This window comes from Myxocyprinus asiaticus, chromosome 47 (assembly GCF_019703515.2).
Source record: "Myxocyprinus asiaticus isolate MX2 ecotype Aquarium Trade chromosome 47, UBuf_Myxa_2, whole genome shotgun sequence".
Lineage (NCBI taxonomy): Eukaryota > Metazoa > Chordata > Actinopteri > Cypriniformes > Catostomidae > Myxocyprinus > Myxocyprinus asiaticus.
Genome location: NC_059390.1, coordinates 9,337,561 through 9,363,837, shown reverse-complemented (window position 1 = coordinate 9,363,837; position 26,277 = coordinate 9,337,561). Strand labels below are relative to the sequence as shown.

At 39.4% G+C, this 26,277-nt stretch overlaps 1 protein-coding gene across 1 annotated transcript in view; it reads right to left on the bottom strand.

The window, feature by feature from the left end:
- The window catches only part of LOC127436642 (myotubularin-related protein 5-like), a 78,211-nt gene that overhangs the window by 8,408 nt on the left and 43,526 nt on the right, over window positions 1-26,277 (bottom strand). The window contains exons 9-32 of the mRNA XM_051690902.1: window positions 25,377-25,490; window positions 20,233-20,310; window positions 19,888-20,001; window positions 18,981-19,109; window positions 18,740-18,838; window positions 18,203-18,407; window positions 17,884-17,996; window positions 17,591-17,740; window positions 17,294-17,362; window positions 16,722-16,883; window positions 12,872-13,134; window positions 12,435-12,607; window positions 11,851-11,924; window positions 6,879-7,071; window positions 6,386-6,513; window positions 6,066-6,235; window positions 4,562-4,698; window positions 4,202-4,409; window positions 3,500-3,696; window positions 2,404-2,541; window positions 1,126-1,298; window positions 570-743; window positions 317-418; window positions 44-229 (exon numbers count right to left, since the gene is read on the bottom strand). Coding sequence (XP_051546862.1) covers window positions 44-229; window positions 317-418; window positions 570-743; window positions 1,126-1,298; window positions 2,404-2,541; window positions 3,500-3,696; window positions 4,202-4,409; window positions 4,562-4,698; window positions 6,066-6,235; window positions 6,386-6,513; window positions 6,879-7,071; window positions 11,851-11,924; window positions 12,435-12,607; window positions 12,872-13,134; window positions 16,722-16,883; window positions 17,294-17,362; window positions 17,591-17,740; window positions 17,884-17,996; window positions 18,203-18,407; window positions 18,740-18,838; window positions 18,981-19,109; window positions 19,888-20,001; window positions 20,233-20,310; window positions 25,377-25,490 — 3,549 coding nt within the window. The remainder of the gene's footprint in view (window positions 1-43; window positions 230-316; window positions 419-569; window positions 744-1,125; window positions 1,299-2,403; window positions 2,542-3,499; window positions 3,697-4,201; window positions 4,410-4,561; window positions 4,699-6,065; window positions 6,236-6,385; window positions 6,514-6,878; window positions 7,072-11,850; window positions 11,925-12,434; window positions 12,608-12,871; window positions 13,135-16,721; window positions 16,884-17,293; window positions 17,363-17,590; window positions 17,741-17,883; window positions 17,997-18,202; window positions 18,408-18,739; window positions 18,839-18,980; window positions 19,110-19,887; window positions 20,002-20,232; window positions 20,311-25,376; window positions 25,491-26,277) is intronic.

Sequence of the window (26,277 nt, the reverse complement as noted above, 5' to 3'; positions counted from 1 at the left end):
GTGCGCATCGGCCATTAAAAAGCCAATCGGATGTTACACATACCTGGTGCACACAGTCGAGAAACTGGAGGAAGACAGGCGTGAATCCACTGCTCTGGCTGGCTAGCGTCCGAGCCCCGCGGTGACTGAATCGATGGCCAAACGACAACCATTCTTTCTCCACCAGAAGCCTAAAGCCATCAATAGTTCGGTAGTATGGATCCGACAACAGCTGCACAAGGGACACCACCTACAACCAACACAGCATTACTGCACTCAAGCCCCAATATATGGCATACACAATTTATGTTTAGATACAAATGACAATGACTCCTACCTGCGTTGTGACATCCCAGCCATCTTCCAGACTAACCATAACAGAGGAACCATTGTCCAAAAGCTCCACAACAAGAACAGACACCTGTAGAACTCTGTGAAGCTAAGGCACACAAATGATAATGAAAACGTTTGTAAAATAACGTTTTCAGTAGACAATATTTTTGTCTTCATTTTAAATCTGGTTAAAATGATAAATCCTGAAGCAAGTCAATTAAAATCTACTATCAAGGGACTAGGAAATGGTTTGGTACCAGATTCATCCACTCCGACTCCTCGAGGCAGCGGTGAAATATCATGTTTGGGTCATTGCTGGAGGAAGGCACACAGGCTTTCATCAGCTTCTTGAAACTGTTCTTCAACTGCCGTATGTCAAACACCTCAATGGGCACTACCTCCCACTGCTGGAAAGTGTCCTGCTTTCCACCCTAAACACAGAAAGACAAGGCTGAGAGTTTAGGGGGTGATATTTACCATTTTCAGATATTTACCAATTTCAATTTCTGCATTAGCTGATAACTGTGCCTGCTTGGTTTCCTTTGCTTTAATTAAATTGTATTATGTATTTATCTGTGTTATATCTGCCATCCTACTCTCTAGATATCATACTGGCCATTGAAAATCCTGGCAGATCCAGTATTTAAGGAACCTGTATTGTAGGAAACTGGTGGTGGACCACAAAGTATTTCAAAACCATGGATATAAGGTTTTAGTACTTATAAAAGGAAATTAAATGTATTTTTTTTTTTTATAAGGGATTTGCATAAATTGAGTCATATTCTAATGAAAGTCAACCCCATTTGAGCCTACCTTAAGCTGGGATTTGTCTCCAATAATGTAGAGGTATGCTCTCTGTTGGCGAAGGAAATACGCCTCGGTTGGGCCTCCATTAGCTTGGGGAGACTCTTTTCCAGCCAGCCTGTTTCCAACATCAGGATTATACGTACTGAGCCGCCCACTTCCCCGTATACTGCCCCATTTTCCTGAGAGACACAAAGAGGACCAAAATAAACCATTAACTTATGAATAATGGACAAATTCTTTTGGCAATCATCTGTGTGTGTGAATTTGAACATCTATTTGGGGATTGGTGTACAGAATGGACTTCACAAAAAGGACAGCAGACAACAAACAGACAAAAGGAATTTGGTGGATCACATGCAAAGAGATGCACTCAGATCTGCACAAACAAATCAATCAATCAAACATACATGGTCGTCAACAATTAGTTAGCATAGGAAAAAGATGATGACAAAACTACATGTACACTTAGTGCCAGCACACGCTCGCTGACACTGTCGAGAGACTTGATTGGTTAGATTTAAAGCAGGGGCGGGCCTACTGTACCTCTAGGCGAGTTGCGGGCCTTGACCGAAACTCTAGGCTGAGAGAGGGAGATGACCCTTGCCTTCTGACCCAGCGCTAAGGTCAGATGACATAAAAAATTGCCCGTTACTACCAGCAAACAAACTCGGAGCAGCTATTTCAGCCGAACTAATTAATTACAAACTAATAAACTAATAAAATGTATACCATTAATGTACTATAAGTCATTTTGTCTGCCAAAATGCATAAATGTAAATATAAATGTATCAATATTAGCGGATGCATAAAAATTAAATTGCCCTGTCAAGTGATTATGGATATCAAACATTATTTTGAACAAGGCACTCAAATATGATTTAAAAAGGGTTGGGAACAGAGGAAAGGATGGTGGGTTCAGTTGTGAGGACTATACATGACCTGCCCATCATTTTCAGTCAAAGGGGGGTCAAAGTTGGTCAAAAACCTTTAAAATTTCTCTCCCTTTTTTCACACAAACACTGCCCTCACCTCCTCTACTGAAGGTTCCTGGAACATCATCTTTAGTCCCCATGACCTGCTTCATTAGAGCTCCTATTTTAGGTTGCCTCAGCTTGTCTGATGAATCTGAGGTCCAGAAATGACACACAATACACAAACAACAAAAGACACATAAGGCTGGAGCTATCACAAGTAAATGTTCTTGTTAAGGTTCATGGGTGACATGGTCTGTTTAGAGTGGGGTGTAGGGTAAGGGTTACGGTGGGGTAAGGGTTAGAGCCTGACCTGAGGTGCTCATGTGTGTAGAGGTGAAGCCACTGAGAGTGTTTCTCCCACTGGCTTCACTGTAGGAGGGCATGGAGCTGATGATGGCCTGCAGATACTTCTCCTGCTCCAGACTGGTGGAGTCTGCCTGGGATGGACCTAAAAAACCACACAAAATAACAAATCATTTTGTTCTGGTTAATCTTTGGTTCCTGTGTGTTTACTACCATAAAAGTATTTGTATAGTGGTTAAAGATCTGGGCTGATAAGTGAAAGGTTGTAGGTTCAAATCTCAAAAGCGTTCGTCTACAAACTACTGACAGCTCCCTCTGTATTTACTACCATCAAACTATATGACCTACTGTGGCATAGTGGCTAAAGATCTGAGCTGATAAGTGAAAGGTTGTTGGTTCAAATCCCAAATTGGGTTATCCATGAACTACTGACATAATACCTTTAAGCCAATTCCTGTGTATTTACTAAAAGCCGATAAGGTCAGGGTTGATAAATGAACGGTTGTAGGTTCGAATCCTAAAAGAGGTTGTCTATGAACTAATGATATTATGCCCAAGAGCAGCTCCCTGTTTATTTACCACCATCAAACTTTGTGACCTACCATGTCATAGTGATTAAAGATCTGGGCTGATAAGTGAAAAGTTATAGGTTCAAATTCCAAATTGAGAAAATCAATGAACTATAGACATCATGCCCTTCAGCCAGTTCCTGTGTATTTACTACCATCAACCTATTTGGCCTACTGTAAGCTAATAAAGTTCCATGCTGATAAATGAAAGGTTGTAGGTTCAAATCCCAAAAGGTGTTGTCCATGAACTATTGACATTATGCCCTTGAGCTGCTTCCTGTGTATTTACTATCATTAAACTATTTAGCCTACTGTGAGCTGATAAGATCCGGGCTGATAACTGACAGGTCGTAGGTTCAAGTCCCAAAAGTTGTTGTCCATGAACTATTGATATTATACCCTTGAGTAGCATCCTGTGTATTTACTACCATTAAACTATTTGGCCTACTGTGAGCTGATAAGATCCGGGCTGATAGCTGAAAGGTTGTAGGTTCGAATCTCAAAAAGAGTTATCCATGAACTACTGAATCTGACCTGCGCTTGGCGCATTGGGTGATTTGAAGAAGCCCACGACGCCTTTAGCGTGCAGGCCAGCCGAGCGCAGCAGCACTGCTTTAGTATGGGGGTTTCTCCAGCACACTACAGGAAAGCGGTTTTGCCTGTAGCAGCGTGAGATGCGCTGGATGGTTGAATCAGGAATACTCTGAGGCACGATCAGTAACCCGGGGTAACTGAAAAACAGACAGACAGACAATAGGTTTTTAGTTCAACAGATGTAAATAACTGGGTAGTTGACATACTGTAAAATATTTCTGGTTGATATTTACTGTATGTCATGCAGTGTGATAAGCTAAATTCCATTTATAACCATGTTACATAGCATTTGGGCTGTTCTTTTATTATTATTACACAAGCAGTTAACATAAACATATAAAAAAAGAGACTACAGGGAATATCTGTACTTTTAAAAATTCATTTGTCACACCGCAGGAGCATACATTTTTTTTTCTTTTAAACGACGAGGTAAAAAGGTGATTTAAAGATGAACAAATTAAAATAAATCGTGGCCAGTCACAGCACATAAAATATATACTATCCTTTAAAACCTTGATATCGATTTGAAGAAAAAGTCTACGGACATGTTATGCAACTACCCAAATACTGCTTTCCTTGTTGCACCATAGGTTGCACTACATTAGTTTTGCAGTGCAAAGGAACATAGAATCTAGGATTTACCTTCGGCAGACGGTGTACATGCGGTTGACAGTAGAAATACGGAAGGGCTCGTTTTTAGAGCGGGTCAGACTGCTACTAAGTGTTCCCAGTCCCAGCCGCTGGTAGTCACGACAGCAGGCACGCTCCACCACATTACTCATGGTTTGACGGTCAGACGAGCGGATGGTGGAAGAGAGTGTGAGCGAACTCTGATCCGGCTCTTCAGACACTGACCAATCAGAAACACAGTATTATATAACCTCATGACATAGTAACCATTTAGAAAGGCTGAGTTGAAAAAAAAATAAACGCATGCCAAAAATAAGATTTTTGAAGAGGAAGATTTGCATGTAGCTATTTGTTTTTTTCTGTGTATGTTACCTGATATTTCATCTTCATCCATTTCTGACTGCAGACTGCTTCTGTTCTCCCAGGTCGGCGGGGAATACTTCTTCCGGGTCATATACGGTCGACCGATGGTCCTCTTTGCGGTCTTAACCAGGTTTTTAGAGAGCGTTCTAGAAGAAATGACAAAGTTCACACATTTTACTCACTTGAAAATACTCTGAAATAATATAAACTCTTTGAAATATTCCAGTTTACACAGCTTAATTTTTTTCTACTAAATTCTCAATTTTCTTGTCGCGAAAATGAGATTTTCCTCAATCTAGCACATGCCCTGCCTATTTTGGGTAGCAGACATATATTATTTAACTGCATCATTATCATCATCAATGTGTGTATTAATATTTCACAGACCAATGTGAACCATTTCAGGGTGCCATTATCTAGAACTCTTCAAGCCTAGAGAAAAGACTGTCTGTTTTAAATGCATAACTTGTCTGAGCTGTTGTCATGATGCATTTTTCAGAAATGTTAAAAGCGGTTGTTAAAGTTTGTTGAAGGGAGGGTGTTGATGATTGGTCCTGCCCTTGAGAGTGCCAAAGAACAGAACCGAATCGGAGTCTGCAGTGACACACATTTGCTTCTAATGCAAGAGAGTAACGCAGAACCCTTTGCTATTTCCACTGCTGGATTATTCACAGCACTACTTGCTATTTCTTTTCCTCTTGCTCTCTGTTTTACCAGTATGACTGGGGACTGGCACAGACAAAGAACTTGCACTCATATAACCCATAGAGCAAATGGTTTAATCTAGACAGAGTCTGTGTGTGTGCGCGACTGGGAGAGAGAGAGAGAGAGAGAGAGAGAGAGAGAGAGAGAGGGTGGTGATGGAGAAATGGCCTGTTCAGGGCTGTGCAAGATAGAGCTGTACATTTTCAAACACAAACAAGATACTTACCCAAGCTCAAGCACAGAATACGAAACATACAATACATGCACAATACATCCATACATCCATATTAAACTCAATGAAATCAAAACTGGAGTTTTGTGGCTTCGATTTGCTTTGCTACCTCCATGATCTATATGCTAGTGTTCTCCTAAAAGTTGACAAAATTAACCATTAGCAGATATACACACTTGAAATTCAGTCTTTCTCTTCTGGGAAAATGGACCAAAAATATTCACGAATCATCTTGCACAGCGCAGATTTTTGTCCAATCAAATGCTCAACTAGCAAGCAGCAAATCACGGTTCATGGCTGTCACATAACTAAAGCCTATTGGCTATTTAAAAATAAAAGGGATGAGTATTATGTACCACCACAACTTCCAAAAGTTTCAAAAGTAAATACGTCAACACAGGAAAGAAAACTGATCATCAAGCCATTTCATGGGGTTTTTAAAGGGCTGTAGTGAAAATTAAAAAAAAGACTTGTTGTCCAGCCATTGACTGTGGATTTAAGCAAAACTGGGGCCCCTCACAACTGCAATGAAGTGACCGAGGATAATTAAATCTACACATATTGATATGCCCTTACTTTAGAGACTGGTTCTTGTCCTTGGTCTTGTGTTCCAGCTTTGCAGATTGGCCCACAGTGAAGGCGAACGTACCCTGGACGTGCTGTGGGTATCTGAGCTTAAGCAAGTTCTTCCTGAACACTTCAGCCAGATCTGACGCCACCTCCACATCAAAGGCGATCTTCATCAACTACAGGAGCCGAGAGAAAGGTTTAAATTTAAACTTGATTAAATGCAGTAAAAGCATTCAATATTAAAAAAAAAAAAAAATGTTTTTGCACAAAAACTATTCTCAAAAAGTCTGAAACAAGAGGGTGAGTATATGTTGCTCAGTCAGCACCTGAAATGTGCAGGATCGCAGCTGCAGGCCTTCCTGGACGAACTGATCCATGGAACCATTAAAAGAGATCCTCTTCTCTTTTGTGAAGGAGGCAATGGGGAACGAGCGCGTGACCACTTGCTCTCCAACTGCACAACATACACACACAAACACAATGACTTGTATGACAATACTGCATTTCTAAAAAGGCTTTTGTGATGTTGACAATGTTCTGAGTGCAAGACCCAATGTTCAGACTTTTACAATCGTGTATTGTAAAAGGGAACTTTCATTTTCATTTTTAATTGGACTGTATGAGCACAATCTGTTAAATGGAGAGAACTGTTTCAGAACAGGAATTTATTTGCATATTTCACGACTACCAGCAGCCCAACAGCATTCAAGCTTTAAGAACACAAGCTAAACTGCTGAAAATAAAGTCTTTATAAAATGCTCAAAACAATAAATAAAGTATGCAAATCAGCCTCAAAGACTTTGACCAATGGGAACACACCTAGAGGGTCAGTGGGTGTGCCTTTGAAGATGAGCCGGTAGGAGGTGAGGAAGATGGCTCCCTCTGCGGGCAGCAAGGGCGGACCCCCCATCGCGCCCGTGGCCTCCTCTCGCCCATCCGCCATGAGGTACACCCGCATGCCGTCCATCACAAACTCCTCACCCGGCAGTAGTGTTGGCCTCAAAAGCTTGGGCTGCAGACAGAGAAAGGAGAGGGAAAGGAAATACATGAAATAGACAGGCAAGGAAAGCAGAGAAAAGGAAGAAATGTGAAAAGGAGGAAGACAAAAGGAAAACGTGGAGAATTAAATCATTTTGTTATGTAAGAGTTGTTCGAACATGAAGTTCCACACTTCACATCATGCAAGCAAATGCTTCAAGATATGAGATAACTGGAGGAGATTAACTGTTCAACCACAAAAACAACACAGCACACGCAGAAGTGCATTTCCTCTCAGTTAGTTTGGCATTTCTGAGGGTTAACAGGCCCTGCATGTAAGAAGCCTTAATGGGAAATAAGGAAATCATCATTTACTCACCCTCATTTTAATACAAACCCATATGATTATTATTATTATTATTTTCACAAACGTAGATGTTAGGCAGTATGTTTATGCTTCTCTTTTTACCATACAAGAAAGCATATGCTGAGCAGTATAGTCATGTGGTCATTTGGACTACTTTTATGGTGATTTTTAGTCCATAAAAGTAGGCCATACAACTTTTGGGTCAAGATTTTCAGTGAATAATGGTTTAAATTTTGATCTAGTCCTCATTTTAAGTTACCGACTTGCAAAATAGTGCACGATTTATACTTTTGTGGTACTTTTATGGTGCTTTTTGGAGCTTGACAGCCAATGGTCACTGTGTTTTTAATGGAAATGTGAACACTCATGCAACAAAATGTCTCCTCTCATGGAAATGGAAAAAAGAAAGTCATAAGAGGCTAGAACATTTGGGTGAACTTTTCCGTTTAATGGATAATTCACCCAAAAATAAAGAATTCTCTCATCATTTACTGACCCACATGCCATCCCAGATGTGTATGACTTTCTTCTGCAGAACACAAAGATTTTTAGAAGAATATTTCAGCTCTGTTGGTCCATATTATGCACGTGAATGGTGGCCGGATTTTGAATCACCAAAAATCACAAAGTCAGCATAAAAGTAGTTATACTAGATGACTCCAGTGGTTAAATCCATGTCTTCAGAAGCAATTTGATAGGTGTGGGTGAGAAACAGATCTTTAAGTCCTTTTTTATTATAAATCTCCACTTTCACTTTCACATTCATCTTCTTTTGCTTTTGGTGATTCACATTCTTCGTGCATATTGCCACCTACTAGTCGAGGCAAGTCAAAGGTGGAGATTTATAGTAAACTAAATACAATTTATATTGATCTGTTTCTCACCCACACCTATCATATCGCTTCAGAAGACATGGATTTAACCACTGGAGTCGTATGAACTACTTTTATGCTGACTTTTTGATTTTTGGAGATTCAAAGTTCTAGTCACCATTCACTTGAATTGTGAGGACCTACAGAGCTGAGATATTCTTCTAAAAATCTTTATTAGTGTTCTGCAGAAGAAAGAAAGTCATACACATCTGGGATTGCATGAGGGTGAATAAATGATGAGAGAATTTTCATTTTTGGGTGAACTATCCCTTTAAGCATGGGATACTTGCAATATAGTATTTATAAGTTGGACGTAAAGCATTGTGTCCCACATTTTCTCTAATAAAGGTTTATGTGTCCAGAAATGCCAGAAGCAATATACAGCATTTTTATCTGAGACAAGTAGCCTATGGTTCGCCATCCTTACATAAATGCTAAATAAATTATTATTATTTCAAATAAACAAATTGTTTGCAAAGCAATGCATTATGAGCCAAAAACAGCTAAGACAGAATATCTTCTGTTGCACTTTCAGTCCCAAAACACTCCAGATGCTTACGCAAGGGCAAAATTCAGAGCATTTATAATACTGAATGATTTACATATCTTGCTGTTCAAACATTGCCGTTAATGTCTGCAAGAGGAATGTATCTTCATTATGGGAAACGATCGTGATTCCATCTGTCTAGTCAAGTGGGGTCCATTCACACTTTCTTGCTCTCACTTTCTTTAGAAAGTGTTTATTGCTGGCATCCCATAAAATCCTGGTTGCTAGGCAATGCTATCAGTGGTAAAAGATGCACGATCGGGTTCTCCTGCACAGAGTACTTTTCCTTCAAACCCAGTGGAGTGAAAATACAGTCTCACCCTTCAATGTGAAGGCAAAGGCAAGGCAAGGTATACTTTAACACACAACACTTCACTGCACTGTTATGCCTTTCTGATAAAAAGCTGTGCATTAAGACTGGCTTAGTTAAGATTTAAGAGCCCTCGACTGTGAAAAAACAGGAACTAAACTAAATGTTTTCATTTCGGTTAGTTCGGAGCAGAAACTGCATTCTTTTCCGCTCCGGTTCCGGCGTTCTGCAGCTTCCTTTCCAAATGGTAATCGGTTAGAACGAAATAAAAGAATGGTTAATAATGTTATTTTTTAAATGATATTACTCTGTGCTAAGGGTGGGTGATATACCATTTGCAGTGTTTCCATGGCTCACATTTAAAACAAGGCACCTGTTTTGGAAAAATAAGCTTAAAATAAGGGACTTGCCTCAACCAAAATAAGCAATTAAATGTTTTCCCATGTGGGGGAATTTTCAGGATAGAAATTACAAGCATAGTATACAGTTGCCTATAAAAAGTGAAACATTTTCAATAAATGTATTCTTAATATTAAACATATCCCCAAAAATATTTCAAATACTCATTTGGCCACCTAAAATCAATTAATAGCCAAAATCTCTCTCTCCTGCATGCACGCACACCACATGGGCACATTTGGACTAAACTTCACCTTTTGTGGGCTGAATTATTTGTATTATTTAACACTGATTTGTAAACTAGCAGTGTACTTCAGAATGAAAGTGCATGCATATGTTCAACTAATAAGAGAGAGGCTGTACTTTTTCGGGAAACAGCAAGTGGTTTAATGATTTTTTTTTTTTTTTTTTGGAACAAACTAAACCAGTTATTAACCAGTTACCAGCATTTAAAAAGAATGTTTTCACTCTGGAACAATTCTGTTTTCGGTTACGTTTTGCAAGAAAAAATTTCATTCGGTTTTCGTTACATGAACTGTTTTATTGTCCCTGGTGCAAATAAAACAGAAATGTCTTGAGAAATCCATAAACTGATGTCCAAACAAAATCAAATAATCCATGAGGGTTTTATTAGAGCGTTTTTACTGCACATTATATTACTTAACACCAGAATCAAAACTACATCAAAGGAATGTTTCGGGTTCTATACGTCTCGATTACATCAGAAACTAATTTTGACATTCTTCAGTTTGTAAAAAACGAAATCTTATTAACAGTAATACAAATGGTTCATCCAATCTTTCAACTCTTGACCAAATAAAACCGGTTAACACAGCCACTTTGTCATGATATGTGCTGGATACAAAAAAAGACTTATTACACTATGTAACACAATTTTTGTTCCTGGGTGGTAAGTGTTCTTTCCTAATTGCTTATGCCTCAAAAGTATAGAAAATGGCTATTATTCCCCCAAAACTTTGCTTTTGTGACCAGGACAGTGATATTTTGAAATGTACCTATTTCCATCGAGAAAATGGGTCAATTTGTGTCTTTTCGTTCACAAATTCAGAAAAAAAAACAACATATGAATCCAAAATCCATCTTTATCTGTGGTCCGACGAAGACCTTTGCCTCAGACAGCTTAGGGAAGAAGTCTTGAAGGTACTTGAAGGCTGCCGACTCCTTATCTAGAGCTCTGACATTTGACCTTCCGGGGGTCCACCAGTGGCTCCCACTTGATGTTGTTCCTCCCCACAGAGAACTCGGTCCGCTGTGGCCAGTCCCGCCTGTGGTAGTGTGCCTTGGTGTCCCTGCTGTCCCAAAGGCAAAGATAGCCGGGAAACTTGGTAAAACCACCTTGGAGACCCATCAGCAATGCCACCATTTTGAAGTCTCCTATGACCTCCCAGCCGTACTCATCGGGTACTTGTTACTATTATGGACCAGCACAGCTTTGAATATTACTTTAGTATAAATACATGTTAATTTGGATTCATATGTTGTTTTTTTCTGACTTTATGTGAACAAAAAGACACAAATACACCCGTTTTCTCATTGGAAATAGGTACATTTCAAAATATCACTGTCCTGGTCACAAAAGCAAAGTTTGTGGGGAATAATAGCCATTTTCTATACTTTTGAGGCATAAGAAATTAGGAAATAACACTTACCACCCATAAAAATGTAAAAAAAAAAAATTGTGTTACGCAGTGGTATTGGTGACGGGTAACTAGAAGTTCATCCATCTAAACGATAGTATAGACAACTTAACAACTTAAAAAACAAATTTTTGCATACACACAATTTGAATACAACAGACATAATACAGAATAAATATTATCTCCAAATATAATACATACGTGCTGAAAAAATTACGAGCTTCAGATATCCGCTTTAAACCCTCTGAAATGCATTGCCACATTACATTTCCATTATAACTCCATTACTGTCAACCATTTTTTGTTCATTTTTACAAACTGAGGGACAGTTTAAATTACATTCCACCATAATCACATGCAAAAGACGCTGCTGATAGAGCTGAACTCGTAAAACATTCCTTCAAATGAATGCACAGCAGAACATCTGACTAAAGTGCGCTTTGTATAACAGGTCACCAGGGTAGAGGACAGGAAGTGGACTCCAAACAGCAGCATGCATCACTCAGGCCACGATCAGTGAGGCAGTGCCGTTAGTCAAACCTACCTGCCTTGGCACTGTGACTCACTGGTGAAGGGGGCGAAGTGGGGTGTGGGCGAGCCTGCCTGGTTTTCTACACTGCCTTTCCTGTCCAGCGGAACATAAAACAATGAGTTGGTTACCTTTTGGATAGGTGGCAGGCGTTTGCTCTCCCTGTGGACTGCTTCCAGCGTCTCGATGTGCATCTGAACGATGTCTACAAGAGAAACAGATAACTTCTCATAGCATTCTCATAGACGACACTATTCATGCATGCTGTTCTCAGATAACTGAAACAGAGAAGAGAGACTGAGAACTCTATGCATGCGTGTGAGTGTCCGTGAGAAGCGCTCACGCGTGCAGCACGCCACTGAACCTCTGAACACAGAGCGAATCAGACACGTGCATCAAACACTATTCTTTCATCTGTTCAAAATATAATCAAACGCTCGTCTTTTTGTCTAACAGTTGGCAGGTGTTAATTTCAAAGCCTGGTTATAATGACATCTCAAGAGCTTGTACGTTCTATTTAATTCTGTGAGTCAGCTATCCGTTTCCATCAAATAATTCAAAACTCAAAATGTAAAGATGAATTCAAAGCCCTTTCAGAGCAAATATGTAATTATTGATGCATATAATAATCTCCCAGGCCAAGCTCAAACCCATCCTGATGTCTTTGTTGTCAGTGAAAGAGCACAAGGCCAATTATCTAAACCGCAGACTGTACCTGGTATCATGGTGTGAAGGGCCTTTAGGTGTTCATTGGTCACTCCGCTCTCATTGCACACTTTGTCAACAAACCGATTGATAAATCGTACAACAGAGTTCGCAACGTCCGAGCTCTCGGCATCCTCAAAGCCACTCTCCGTGTCGTAGCTCCCTGCCATGCTGCCCGCAATGCTGGACAACAACACAACAATGAATACACACACAACAAACAGATATTGTTCACTACACTTGCTTAGAATTTTAGGACTGCCAAAGTTAATGTGTTAACTGCTCTAATTTAAATATGTTATACACTGTTAAATTTCTCAGGGCCGTCCAGTTTTACCACTATTTCATGTTTAATGACCGTGGGTTGTAAAGGATTCAAATTTTTTAATATACTGTTTATCAAAAACTAAAACTATAATCAATGTGTTAAGCTGTAACATTACACACCTGTTAGTAACGTAGCTGTTGCTGACGCTCTCGACATCCCCTAGGCCGGTGTTCCGGAGCAGGCGGTTTTTGCTGGTGTCGAGCGGCAGCAGCAGGTAGCTCATGCGGTTGGCGTAGTGAATGGCCTGACTGAACACTGTACTCTCCTCCTTCTGAACACGCTCCTGCTGCTGCTCTTTACTCAACGTGGGCCACAGACGGCTCTGCTCTGACGCCAGCTCCAGAGCACTCAGCTGCTTCTGCCCTCCCACGTTCTCCCCCTCCTGAAAAAGAGGTCAAAGGTCAAGTGTTAGCGGTAGTAGTTGAATAACATCCCCTCCAGAGATATATGTAAGATTGACAACAAGCGTTTGAAATGGGTACTGCAGTCCAAAGTCAAAATATTGGAGAGTTGTCTACCCCGCCCCAGACTAGAAGCTCATGCGGGTTGCCAGAATGTTGACACGCAAATTAGCCAATTCGGCATCCGTTTTAAAGGATTTCTGGGCTTTAAACGGTCTCCATCTTCCAAAGGCATCTCCGGTATTTATCCTTGTTTTACTACGCCTCTGGTCATGGTGGTTTTTAGATGGATGGCGAGGCCTTTTAGGTCGGGTGGAATCTGTTATCTCTGATCCAGTTCGTTTGCTGGCTTCCATGGCTGCAGCACACAGTGTTGTTTGTCTGCAAACTTATACAAATCTGGCAACTCAGAGGTGTCGAGATACTATTGGTGAGTGGGCAGTGGGCGGGATCACACAGGCCAAAACATAAACAGAAATTCCGGCCTGGAATGAAAACTTCAAAGTAGAATATACTGGCTGTAGCATTGTTATCGGAGAAGCCAGTGTTTCAACTTAGCATGTTTCCTAATTCTCTAATGACATATTATGGTCATTTTATGATTTAGTACAGTAAAAATATTACTTATAGCACCTTTAAATCTACTTCAATATATTTAGTGCATCCAGTTTGAAATTATATTATAAACATTAAAATTAACATAAGCACGATAACATTTATAACTTCTCCAATAATTGTTTTAATAATAAATAAGCCATTGAAAAATAATTTTTCATTAAAATTATTAATACATAATAGTTAACTGATTATTAATAGATACAAAGGTCGTGGAATTTTGATTCATGCATGTTTTCAAATATGTTTACATCTTAATATACATTAAATGATCTGGTGAGCATTATAACTTTGGTAATAACTTATTGAGGGTTTAAATGTTACTAAATTAACAAGACAAAAGGACCAATCCACTGTAAAAGACCAGGGTATCTGCAGGTTTGAAGGAATGAAATTTAAGACTTTTCAAGGTCAAATAAAATAAAAATTTAAGACCACTTTCGCAATAAAAAAAAAAAACACATTCATTCATTAGCTGGTAAATACAAAACCACTGAGCCTACTTGAATGGCATTTATGTGTTAATTAGTTAATACAATATTAAAACTCTAAATGAAATCATTATGAATGCATGTAGCCTAAAGTATGTAGCCTATATTGTGACCCTTCTCTTTAGTCACTTGCTTTCCAGCAAGATGTGACGCAATAGACCAATGCTTTGGCAACGTCACCTTTTATGTCAAACACGGAAGTGGTGGCAAAAACCATGTGCAAAAAATAAACTTTTGTTGGATTACATTGTTGAAAAATTCCGAGGGCTCTAGTTGACTGCTGTGGCTTCAAGATCATCAACAGAGCTGACTGGACTGATGAGATCATTTCAACACAACTTTGCAGCATAAATTCATAGCGAACATGATTACGTGTTTGTTATTAACTCATATCATTATAGTAATTGTATCGCTAAGAATATGTTTGTATTTATGATGGTTTTGTGTCATACTTTCGTTTAATCCTCTAATCTGTCAAATCTAACAAATCAGCGGGCTTTCTGCCACCACTTACTGTAAACAAGAGGACTGGTCTATAGACCTTATTCACAGTAGCGCCATGTTTGAGTTTTAATGGGAATGGAAATGAGGCTGTGAGGGATAGACTTACCATTTCATCAATGGCATGCATGATGTAAATCTGTAAAAAGCTCCAATATCCCATCTGATTTTCCACAACTCATGAGTTTTTTGTCTACTGAGTGTCCTTGAAAAGATATTTTTTCAATCTTTTGTACACGGAACGATCCAAAAACATTTTAAACTGCAGTACATCTCATCGAAGAGACTGTACATCTATCCCGCACAGCCTTGTTGTCATTGTCATTAAAAATCAAAGATATCGGGGGCCTGGGTAGCTCAGTGGTAAAATACGCTGGCTACCACCCCTGGAGTTCGCTAGTTCGAATCCCAGGGCGTGCTGAGTGACTCCAGCCAGGTCTCCTAAGCAACCAAATTGGCCCGGTTGCTAGGGAGGGTAGAGTCACATGGGGTAACCTCCTCATGGTCGCTATAATGTGGTTCGCTCTCGGTGGGGCGCGTGGTGAGTTGAGCGTGGTTGCCGCGGTGGATGGCATGAAGCCTCCACACGTGCTAATGTCTCCGTGGCAACGCGCACAACAAGCCACATGATAAGATGCGGAGGTTGATGGTCTCAGACGCGGAGGCAACTGGGATTCATCCTCCGCCACCTGGATTGAGGCAAATCACTACGCGACCACGAGGACTTAAAAGCACACTGGGAATTGGGCATTCCAAATTGGGTGAAAAAAATAAATAAATAAATAAATTCAAAGATATCATCTTTGGTTGGTGCTGAATAACATTTATATATTTTTTTCTTGGCAGATACCTTTAACAAATACTTTAACAGGTAGTTAAAGGGCAGTTCATTTAAAAATGAAATTTCTGTTATCACTGCTCACCCTTGAGTCTGTATGAATTTTTCTCTGCCATGGAACAAAAAAGGAGATGTTAAGCAAAACGTTTAGTCTCAGTCACCGTTCACTGTCACTGCATCTTGTTTTTCATTCAATGAAAGTGAATGGTGACTGAAACTCCCTAATATCTCCTTTTGATATCCACTGAAATAAGAAAGTCATACAGGTTTGCAACAGCATGAAGGTAAGTGATGACAATTTTCATTTTTGAGTGAAATATCTCAAATAAAAACTCATCAGTTACCTTAAAAATGGCCGTTTAAAGTTGACAAGATGTATTGAAAATGTTAACAGATTAAATTATGAAAGAGAAGGAGAGGGAGAGATGCTTGGCTGTTGTTTTCCCCCTGATTGGTCTGAATAACTCGCAGCATCATGCAGGCTGCTCTGTCTTGTCTGTCCGTGCACCGTCAGTGTCCTCTTTGCTCTGCAACGTTATTACTGCATGAAAAAAGGGACGTGTGGCGTGAGAGCGTGAGAACAGTGTCAATTGCGTTGGCAGCCCTACATCTAGAGAGATGGAGATGAGAGATATAACAGGTGTAAATCTGCAGCTGAGTAGTTCTGTTAGCTTTACAATTGTTGTCAAAGGTAGTGTAAAATAAGGAAGTGCAACGATTTGAATGGCGTCAAAAGACCACTCCAACCTCGTGCGCTTGCAAATTGTAACGTTGACCGCTTTGTCGATTATAAGCAGGAGCGACAGTGTTAGAGACGCAAAATAACGCCATTTGCATTTCGGATTAACAGGTTTATGAAGGTTTATACAAGTGTAACATCGTAAGTTTAGTAAAAATGCGCTTCCCTGCACGCGCTCACACTAAACTCAAGCTTCAGCTGCTAAATGCACGAGAGAGAGAGAGATGATTTTGACTGTTTTTTGCGTGTCCTCTATTCACGCCCCAAAATTTAAGACCTCGCAAACGAAATTTAAGACTTCTTGTAATTCATTTAAGATATTTAAGACTTTTTAAGGACCTGCGGATACCCTGAAGACAATGTGATGCAGTGCTTTGCTCTTACAGGGTTGGACGTGTCTCCTTCCTCATCGTTCTCCAGATAGAGGGTCCGGATGTGTTTCTGTACGTCACTGTAAAACATGGCCTCCCAGAACTGCATGTTGGTCCACACCATGTGCTCCTGAACACAGCTGTATGCAAACTGAGTAATGCCTCCTCCCAGTTTCTGTAACACACACAATGTGATCATGATGTTATCCGCTTGATAATGTAAGAGAAACAAACTTGAACTACTCATACACAAATAATTATTATACTGTTCTCTGCAAATCCTTGACTCTGATTGGTCAAATCGCAGTATGCTGTGGTTAACTATTTTTTGAATAATGACCGCTAAATAGTATAATGACTGTTGTACCGATTTCCTACATAGCTGTGCTATCTTCATGTCTCCAGTATCACTCTGAACTTTTACAGGAAATAATTTCAGCTCAAATCAATATTTAATGTCAATTTATTTATTTGCCAAGCAGCTGGATAAGTGAATAAAGTCTTTTTGCAAATATTCAGTGTAGGGGCACTAAGACATTGCTATGGGATGAAATGCTGTACACCAGCAAGCACTTTCACACTCACCCGACAGAAGGCCGTAACCAGTGGCAGCAAGGCAGCAGCAATACCATGTTCATCCATATGAGAGCAATCCTGAATACACACACATAAACAAGCAAAGATAGCAGTGAGTTTATACATAGACATCAACACATTTGAATTTATGGAGGTTAACATCCATGATAACGGATGATCAACAATAATCATAAACTAAACATGAGGACCATTTTATTGAAGACTTCCCTACTGTGGTTCAACAATGCACAGGAAATCAGAGAATTACTCATAAATACCATGTAACTGAATTTTGGCATGCTATACCTGCAGAGTGCAGTTCATCATGCGAACGATGTAGTCGAATTGTTGGTCGTCTAGTACGGCCCGGTTCTGCAAGACGTGCAGGTTGAGCTCCTGGGTCAGACACATACGTGCCGTCCGACCTTTCAGTGCCCGCAACACTGCCGGCATCAACTGCACACATAAATATACACACATAAACAGAGTCCTTTGAGGCCACTCAAAAGAGCTTATTTTAAGATCATAAACCTTTATCTGAAATTCAGAGTGAAACAAGCACCATAAATCTTGGTTATGTTTAACAGAAAGACTCTTACCTTCTTGGCCTCCAGCATTTTGTTGTCAAAAATGTATGTGATGCAGTTTCTGACCACTTCTAACCTCCTGGCGCTGTTAGCAAGAACATTCCCGTTCCTGTCCACTATGTCAGCTAGAAATCAAAGATGTAAATACATCATTTACAGAATATTTCTTTGATATGGCTGAAAGCTAAATAAAATGAGTATAGGGGATTGGAGTGCAAATACTTTTTTAAATGTCGGCTAAGCCCAGTATCAGTTAGTACTATTTAAACTTTAAAACTGAACACTGGGAGTGCTGTTTATTGGATCAACTAGTCCAGAACTGCAAACTCACCCAGTGAGGGTCCCGATGGCACCATGCCCTTAAGTTCGGCCTTGACGACAGGTGGGGCAGTTTTGAGTTTTGCAGTTGCATGGTCTATAAAGAGCTGCACACCGACATCATCCAGCAGCGGGAAAGAGGTCTGCGGCAGCCGGGGATGAGCGATTTCAGCCGTCCTCTGAACTCTGTGCATGGCCACCGCGGGATATGGGTTCTCCTGTAGGAAGAGGAAGTTATTGCAAATGTAACAGTTTAAATTCAAGGGACGTTGTAAATACATCACTGAACTAATATCAGTATCTCTGCTGGTCATAATTCATTATTATTGGTGTTCATGTAACAGTGTTAATACTGTGTAATAATAATAATAATGAACAACATGGTAGTTTGTGGAGCTGCTTGTAAATCACAGATTGGTATTGTTATTGCTTATGATTATATTTAACATGTCATGTGTAATATGGACAGGATAACATTGTTTTAAAAACTATGATTAGCAAGGCATGCGTTATGTTTTGCAGATGAGCAAGATGTGAATTATACACATACATTTTTAAAAAGTTGCTCTGCCAGCTCCTTTATATGCTTCATCACTTTCTGAGGATTTCCTGTCTCTTGTCGAATTCGCTCCACCTGATTGGCTATAAGCTACAGTGAAAGGAAAAAGAGAGAAAGAGAGAGAGAGGGGGGAAATCTATTTAAATACACACAGAGAAGGCACCCCTCTAAACCACTACTTTTGCCATTGACTGTCAAGCATATCAATGAAACAGTGGAACAGATGACTTACGTCATCAAACAGGTCTGTGGGTCGGTACGGAGGACCCCGCTCTGACACGAAGCCAGCAAAGGCCATGCCATCCAGCACCTTCATCAGGAAGTCATCCTCAGCCAGTGCTCTCTGACCCAGAAATGCAGCCTGAAGAGAAAATAAAAGTGTTTCAGGCCTGTTCACACCCAGTCTGATGTGAACAAAACAAAAAACAAACCAAACCAAAAAAAAAACACATGACAACACAACACTAAACAAAAAACAAACAAATAAAATACATTCTAATTCAAATTCAGGCCGGTTCACACCCAAACTGATGTGACTGATGTGAACAAAACAAAAAACAAAACCCAACTAAAAAAACAAAATCAAAACCAGCCCAAACAAAACAAAAAACAAAACAAAAACTAAAACAAAAAACAAAACCCAACTAAAAAAACAAAATCAAAACCAGCCCAAACAAAAACAAAAAACAAAACAAAACAAAACAAAAATTAAATTTTTAACAAAAACAACTCTAGGAACAAAACAAAGAAAAAAAAAAAAAAAAACATAAAGACCAAAAGCAAGCATTTTGAAGGAGTTCATGGAAATTCATTGTTTGGTGTTTGGTAATCTTATTTTTCAAATGTGAATACATAGAATCCATACCATTTTTCTTAGTACTTGAGCCCCAGCTACCCCTTTCAGTAACTGTCACTAAATATATTAATAATAAAATATGTATAATTATATCGTATTATAATTGTATTATTTATTTTAATATATTACCTGAAAATCATTTCATTTTGCAGCTCTTTATTAAATGAAAAATTTTAACTCCATGGATAACCAGATCTACACATTATGTGTGTATCTACTGTGTGTACACATGTATGTTTCTGTGTGGATGTGTTTGAAAGTGGACTTTGCATCACATCTGTACCTTATGGAAGCGTATGACTGGTTCTGGGTGGATCCGAATGATGTGCAAACACCATCTGTAGCCCTGAAAGAGCTGTGCGAACAACCATAGGAAAACGGCGCGAATCTCCTTATCCTGAACACAAAAAACAATGCAACTCTCATAAATCACTCACTTCCAGTAAGGCCATGTCCATCACGCCCACCTGAGCAGCTTCATTGTCAATAAAACCTATGTGTTCTCTAGACATGATATCAAGTATTATTACACAGAAAATTAAACAAGGAAGAAGGAAAAACTTTGAGAAGAGAGCTCGTCAAGAGCAATTAGGCTGTAAAAACAATTTGAGTCAGCCGAGAAAAGTACCTGAATCTTGAGTGTCGATGGCTGAATGGAGGGTGGAGGAAACGCATGATCGGCCACTTCCAGCTCTGGATCTAGAACCTACACAACACACATATTAACATTACAGTGCAATTTCTTCACTTGATTGCCTGTTAAAGTTTACACTATATCTAGTCACACTGATAAGATGATCATGAAGCTGACAAATTGTCTTTTTCAACATACCAAGTATCGTGCAAATATTTGCCCCGACAACACAACTAGAATACAATTACACTTCTTTACTAACAGTGCCACTATTTTAATACCAAGAACTGCAACAGTTCCCATTAGATATGTGATGTCTGGCCATATATGAATATATACATAAAATGATAGTTATATGTATATTTGTACATATTTCAAATTTCTGGGAAAACCTAAATTACATATATTGAAAATGGACATTTTTTAGTATTTTTGTAGCATTTTGAAACATATGTCGCATATGCAGTATGTGGCTGTTTTATATCAGTTAAAAACTATACATCAACATACATATTATACTGTATATGTGTTTTACATATATTGCCATCTACCAGATAACTATACGGATTTAAACGGCTGCTGATATAATGTCAACTTCAACGCTAATCTGTATTTTTGTCCTAACCAACATGCCAACGGCCTTGCAAAACAAGATATTTCGCCAGTCCCTTTGTTTTAATTCCATCCGTGTTGCCGAGTAGCTCCGCCCACACCGAAATCTCATTGGTTCAGAATATCACTCAACAAAGATGTAAACATCAAATATATTTATTGGCTGCGATTTTGTCGCATCACACAGTATTTCGCTTTGAGCGAGTACAGAAAAGTTACTTGTGTGCCTTGTTAGTTAGGAACAAGGTGTAATTGTCAATCTCTGCTCTCTATTACGGTTATTCAATCTCCAATTCGAACTGAAAGTATCAACAGCTTCATACGAGAGCTCCTTATACAAGCTGCTTTAATTACAGAAAGCTTTCTTCTCCTTTAATAGTGCTGTCCATCTGTGCAGAGCTAAGTGGAAAAAAAAATCACTTAGCTAATTGAAAAGGAACAGCTTTCATAAACCAAATACAGCAGTTGCCTACACGACAATCAGAACTATCTCTTAAGCCTCTGGATCAAGAATATGGAGGATAAAGAAAAAGGAGATGAAGGATCCCACCTTTTCCAGGCAATTAAACATATGAAAAGGGTATATTACAGAGGTATTAGGCATGATTATCATCTCTCTCTCTGAGGGGAGATGGGTGGGAGGATGTATATTCAACCTCTGCCACTTCATGTGGGATGCTCTGTCTTCCATGGCGCCATAAACACATTTGAGAGAGACAGCAGTGTTGCTTGCAAGTCTGTGTGTGTGTGTGTGTGTGTGCGCGCCCCTCAGAGGCACTCTGGGCTTGCTCATGGGGGAAAGTGAATGCAAGACAAACACTGTGACACACACACACACACACACACACACACGGACATTTCTGTGGATTTCCGTTAAATAAAACCTGTTCTGAAACATGAGAAAAATTTAAAAATGTCTTGATCTTAAGTCGGTAGCAAGTCATTCTACGATTTCTTGGATGAATCTCATATTTCAGGTTCTGTTCCAAAAGAAAGACATTTGAAATGAGTGAATGTAGCAGAGAAATATCAGACTCATATTTCACCCCAAAATCAAATGAAAAAGCTAAGAAACTATATTTTGCACAAAAGGAAATTAAGCCTATTTTTAGGACCATTATGATTTATGCAGTCACATTATTTTTAAGATAATCAAGTACATTTAAACACCCCTGCCCTAACTGTCAGAAGCCTATACTATGTGGGAAAAAAACAACATTTCAATCAATACTGTAATGTGGGGAAAATTGTATTTTATTGAAGTTGTAAAGAACATTAGTACATGGTAGCATTTGTTGTCCTGAATTTAATTTATACTTCTTTTCATAAAAAAAAAATAAAATTAAAGGTGCACTAAGTAATTTTTTCCCTAGTAAAAAAAAATGATCAATTTTGAATTTATAATTTTTTGAAACGTATGTATAAAATCATGACAACTCACATGAGATGAAGACTCATAGTCATAACAGTAACCTTATAAAATCGGTTTTATTCTACATGGGGCAGGGCGCCCTCATGGGGGCTGCCATTTTAGAATCACATGAACAGCTGAAGACTACTCGCTTAATCTCAGTAACCGTCTTGTTATTGGACATTTTTAATCTTGGATTAAATTAATCATGGCCAATTGTGAATAGTGAATTTCTACAAATAGCATTTATAACTGAAAACTACTGATTTTGAATGATGCTGCTTCCACACCACTGGGTGTCACTGTAAGTCCAAGATGACACGAGCAAAAAGTTACTGAGTGCAACTTTGTGTGTGGACAGGATAATTTTCATTACTGTATATGTTTTTATTACACATACACACACACAAATATATACCCATACACACACACAGTCACAACATTAAAACCACCTGCCTAATATCGTGTAGGTCCCCCTCGTGCCACCAAAACAGCTCTGACCCATCAAGGCATGGACTCAACAAGACCTCAGAAGGTGTCCTGTGGTATCTGGCACCAAGACGTTAGCAGTAGATACTTTAAGTCCTATAAGTTGCGAGGTGGGGCCTCCATGGATCAGACTTGTTGGTCCAGCACATCCCATAGATGTTCAATCGGATTGAGATCTGGGGAATTTGGAGACCAAGTCAACACCTTGAACTCTTTGTCATGTTCCTTAAACCATTCCTGAACAATTTTTGCAGTGTGGCAGGGCACATTATCCTGCTGAAAGAGGCCACTGCCATCTGGGAATATCATTGCCATGAAGGGGTGTATGTGGTCTGCAACAATCTTTAGGAAGGTGGTATGTGCCAAAGTAACATCAACATGATTGCCAGGACCCAAGGTTTCCCAGCAGAACATTGCCCAGAGCATCAAACTTCCGCCGGTCTGCTTTTTTCCCATGGTGCATCCTGCTGCCATCTCTTCCGCAGGTAAATGACGCACACGCACCCGGTCGTCCACATGATCTAAAAGAAAATGTGATTCATCAGACCAGGCCACCTTCTTCCATTGCTCCATGGTCCACGTGCCCATTGTAGGCACTTTCGGCGGTGGACAGGGGTTAGCATGGGCACTCTGACCAGTCTGAATCTACACAGCCCCATCTGCAGCAAGCTGCGATACACTGTGTGTTCTGACACCTTTCTATCATGGCCAGCATTAAGTTTTTCAGCAATTTGTGTTACAGTAGCTCTTCTGTGGGACTGGACCAGACAGGCTAGCCTTCGCTCACCACGCGCATCAATGAGCCATGGGTGCCCATGACCCTGTCGCCGGTTCATCGGTTGTCCTTCCTTGGATCACTTTTAGTAGGTACTGACCACCGCATACTGGGAACTCCCCACAAAACCTGCCGTTTTGGAGATGCTCTGAACCAGTCATCTAGCCATCACAATTTGGCCCGTCAAAATCGCTCAGATCCTTACGCTTGCCCATTTTTCCTGCTTCCAACACATTAAATTCAAGAAATGACTGTTTACTTGCTGCCCAATATATCCCACCCCTTGACAGGTGCCACTGTAACGAGACAATAAATGTTATTCACTTACCTGTCAGTGGTTTTAATGTTGTGGCTGATCAGTGTATATATACACTGTGTGTGTGTGTATGTGTGTGTATATATATATATATATACACACACACACACACACACACACACACACACACACACACACACACACACACACACACACACACAACTGTTCAACAGTTTGTGGTCACTTGCCTGAAAAGTTTCTCATGTTCTTAAAAACAATTTGATCTGAAGGCGTATGCTTAAATGTTTGAAATTAGTTGTGTAGACAAAAATATAATTGTGCCAATATATTAATATATTTAATTACAAAACTAAAATTTTATAAAAAAAAAAAAAAAATGTTTTTGAAATTGATGACTTGGACCAAATAATTAAGAAAAGCAGCCACAAAGTGCCCAGCATATAGATGGGAACTCCTTCAATACTGTTTAAAAAGCATCCCAGCATGCCCCTGTGAACAAAGTGAGGTCCATAAAGAAATGGTTTACTGTGTCTGGCGTGGAAGAAATTGACTGGCCTGCACAAAGCCCAGACATGAACCCCACTGATCACTTTTGGGGTGAACTGGAACAGCAACTGTAAGTCAGGCCCCATCGACCAACATCAGTTCCTGACTTCACTGATAGCCTCGTGCTTTTTTGTTTACAAAAAAAAATGTAACAGTGCAAAACTGGTCCTAAAAATAATTTTTTTGAAATGATTATATATTTGGTTGAAATATGACAGACATTTCTTCAGTAGTTTCATCCATCTTGTCAGACAAGGTCTGTTATTTTCTTTAAAAGGTTTTAGAGGCTATTTACAGTTATGAGGTGTAAGCAGATAAAAATAAAAAATAAAAAATAAAAAAAACCTATTCACTTTGGCAAACTCACTTTCTTGAAAAGAAGAGACACTTCCTTTCAGAAATGGTCCAGGTGAGGAAACTGACTCATACTTAATATTATAAATTCAACAGGAAGTTTCCTAATAATAATAAATATTACCCAGGTCATGCAGTGCAAGTAACCCTAATTACTGTATATTTCACAGTACTTTAAATGCTTTTTAAGAGAGTACTTTTTAAGCATGACAACTCGTCCAAGTCATCCAGCCAATGTTGTTTACTACGGATTATATACCAATTACATTTCAGTGTGGGCAGGGCTAGCCAACAGAAACAAAGCAACCAATCTTCAAAATTTTCCTCTGTATACTTCAATGAATATAGCCCTCTTAATCTACTATATAACTGCCAATAAAAACATTAATATTTACATTCCTATCATCTTATACACATACAGCAAACGTGACTTAAGGTACTACGTGTAAAGTAATCTGTGTGTTTGAGAATCATATAATCATAGCTGGCATAAAACCTCATTATGATGATAAATATTTCTTTAAACTGATTTTATAGCCCCAGTCCATTAAATCTGTTGCACTTCCTCAATCTGTGCTGTGGTTTGTCAAACTGTATCTAAACACTAGTGTCAATCATGTCAACCAACCAAGTCATCTCTTAATTAACCTTAACAGTTAAAACGGCCTGGTTACCATGGAGATGGCCGTCTGTGTGTGATGAAGAAGAGGCTCAGGCAGCAGTGATATGTGGACACACTCCGGAATGGTCACAGTGCCGCCGTCCAAGTCCGCAATGATTACATCGAGCTGTGAATAAAACACATAGTTACATATAGAAAACATCCACCCACATTTAACATTTTTCCATACCAGCAAATTCATAATGCATATGCAATCCAAATTCCTTACTAAACAGGCTTCCTTTCAGAAAACCGGTTCAACTCATTCATACAAGTCTATACATGCTCACCCTGACAACTGATACTGTATATATCAGACCTGATTCAACCACTCATGACAACAAAAAACATACACATCACCACTGAGTAAACATGTTCAGATACACTCTCTTGTAACCAAGCTCAAACAAAGGCACACTGGTATAATTGATCCATCGCTAAGCTCCGCCCCCCTTTTGGATCATTTAAAACTACTCACACACAATACTCCCATAGGCTCTCATTGGTAAAGGCAAACGCTTGACAGAGAAATGGTGGCGGGGCAACAGTTGCTAAGACAGGATTGGTCAGAAACGCTTTTAAGGTGGGGCTTAGCGAAGGGTCAACTGACTGCTTTCCTTTTGTTATGGCATTTGGCAGTACAAAAAAGCAACAGGTGACATTTGTTCAGCAAGACAAAACTTCTTAAATGGGTCATGAATTTCACATTAAAAGGCTTTTATTAGCATAATCGATGTTGAAATCAAAAGCAAATCAAAGCACAAGGAGCCTGTCATATTATGTAATTACCACATGACCTTTAAGCAATTCATATTTATATCTGCATACGTATATATTTGTTGTCTGGTGCACTACATTACACAACATATAGACCTTTTGTTTGACAAACCTTCCCAATCACGTTACATGTAACA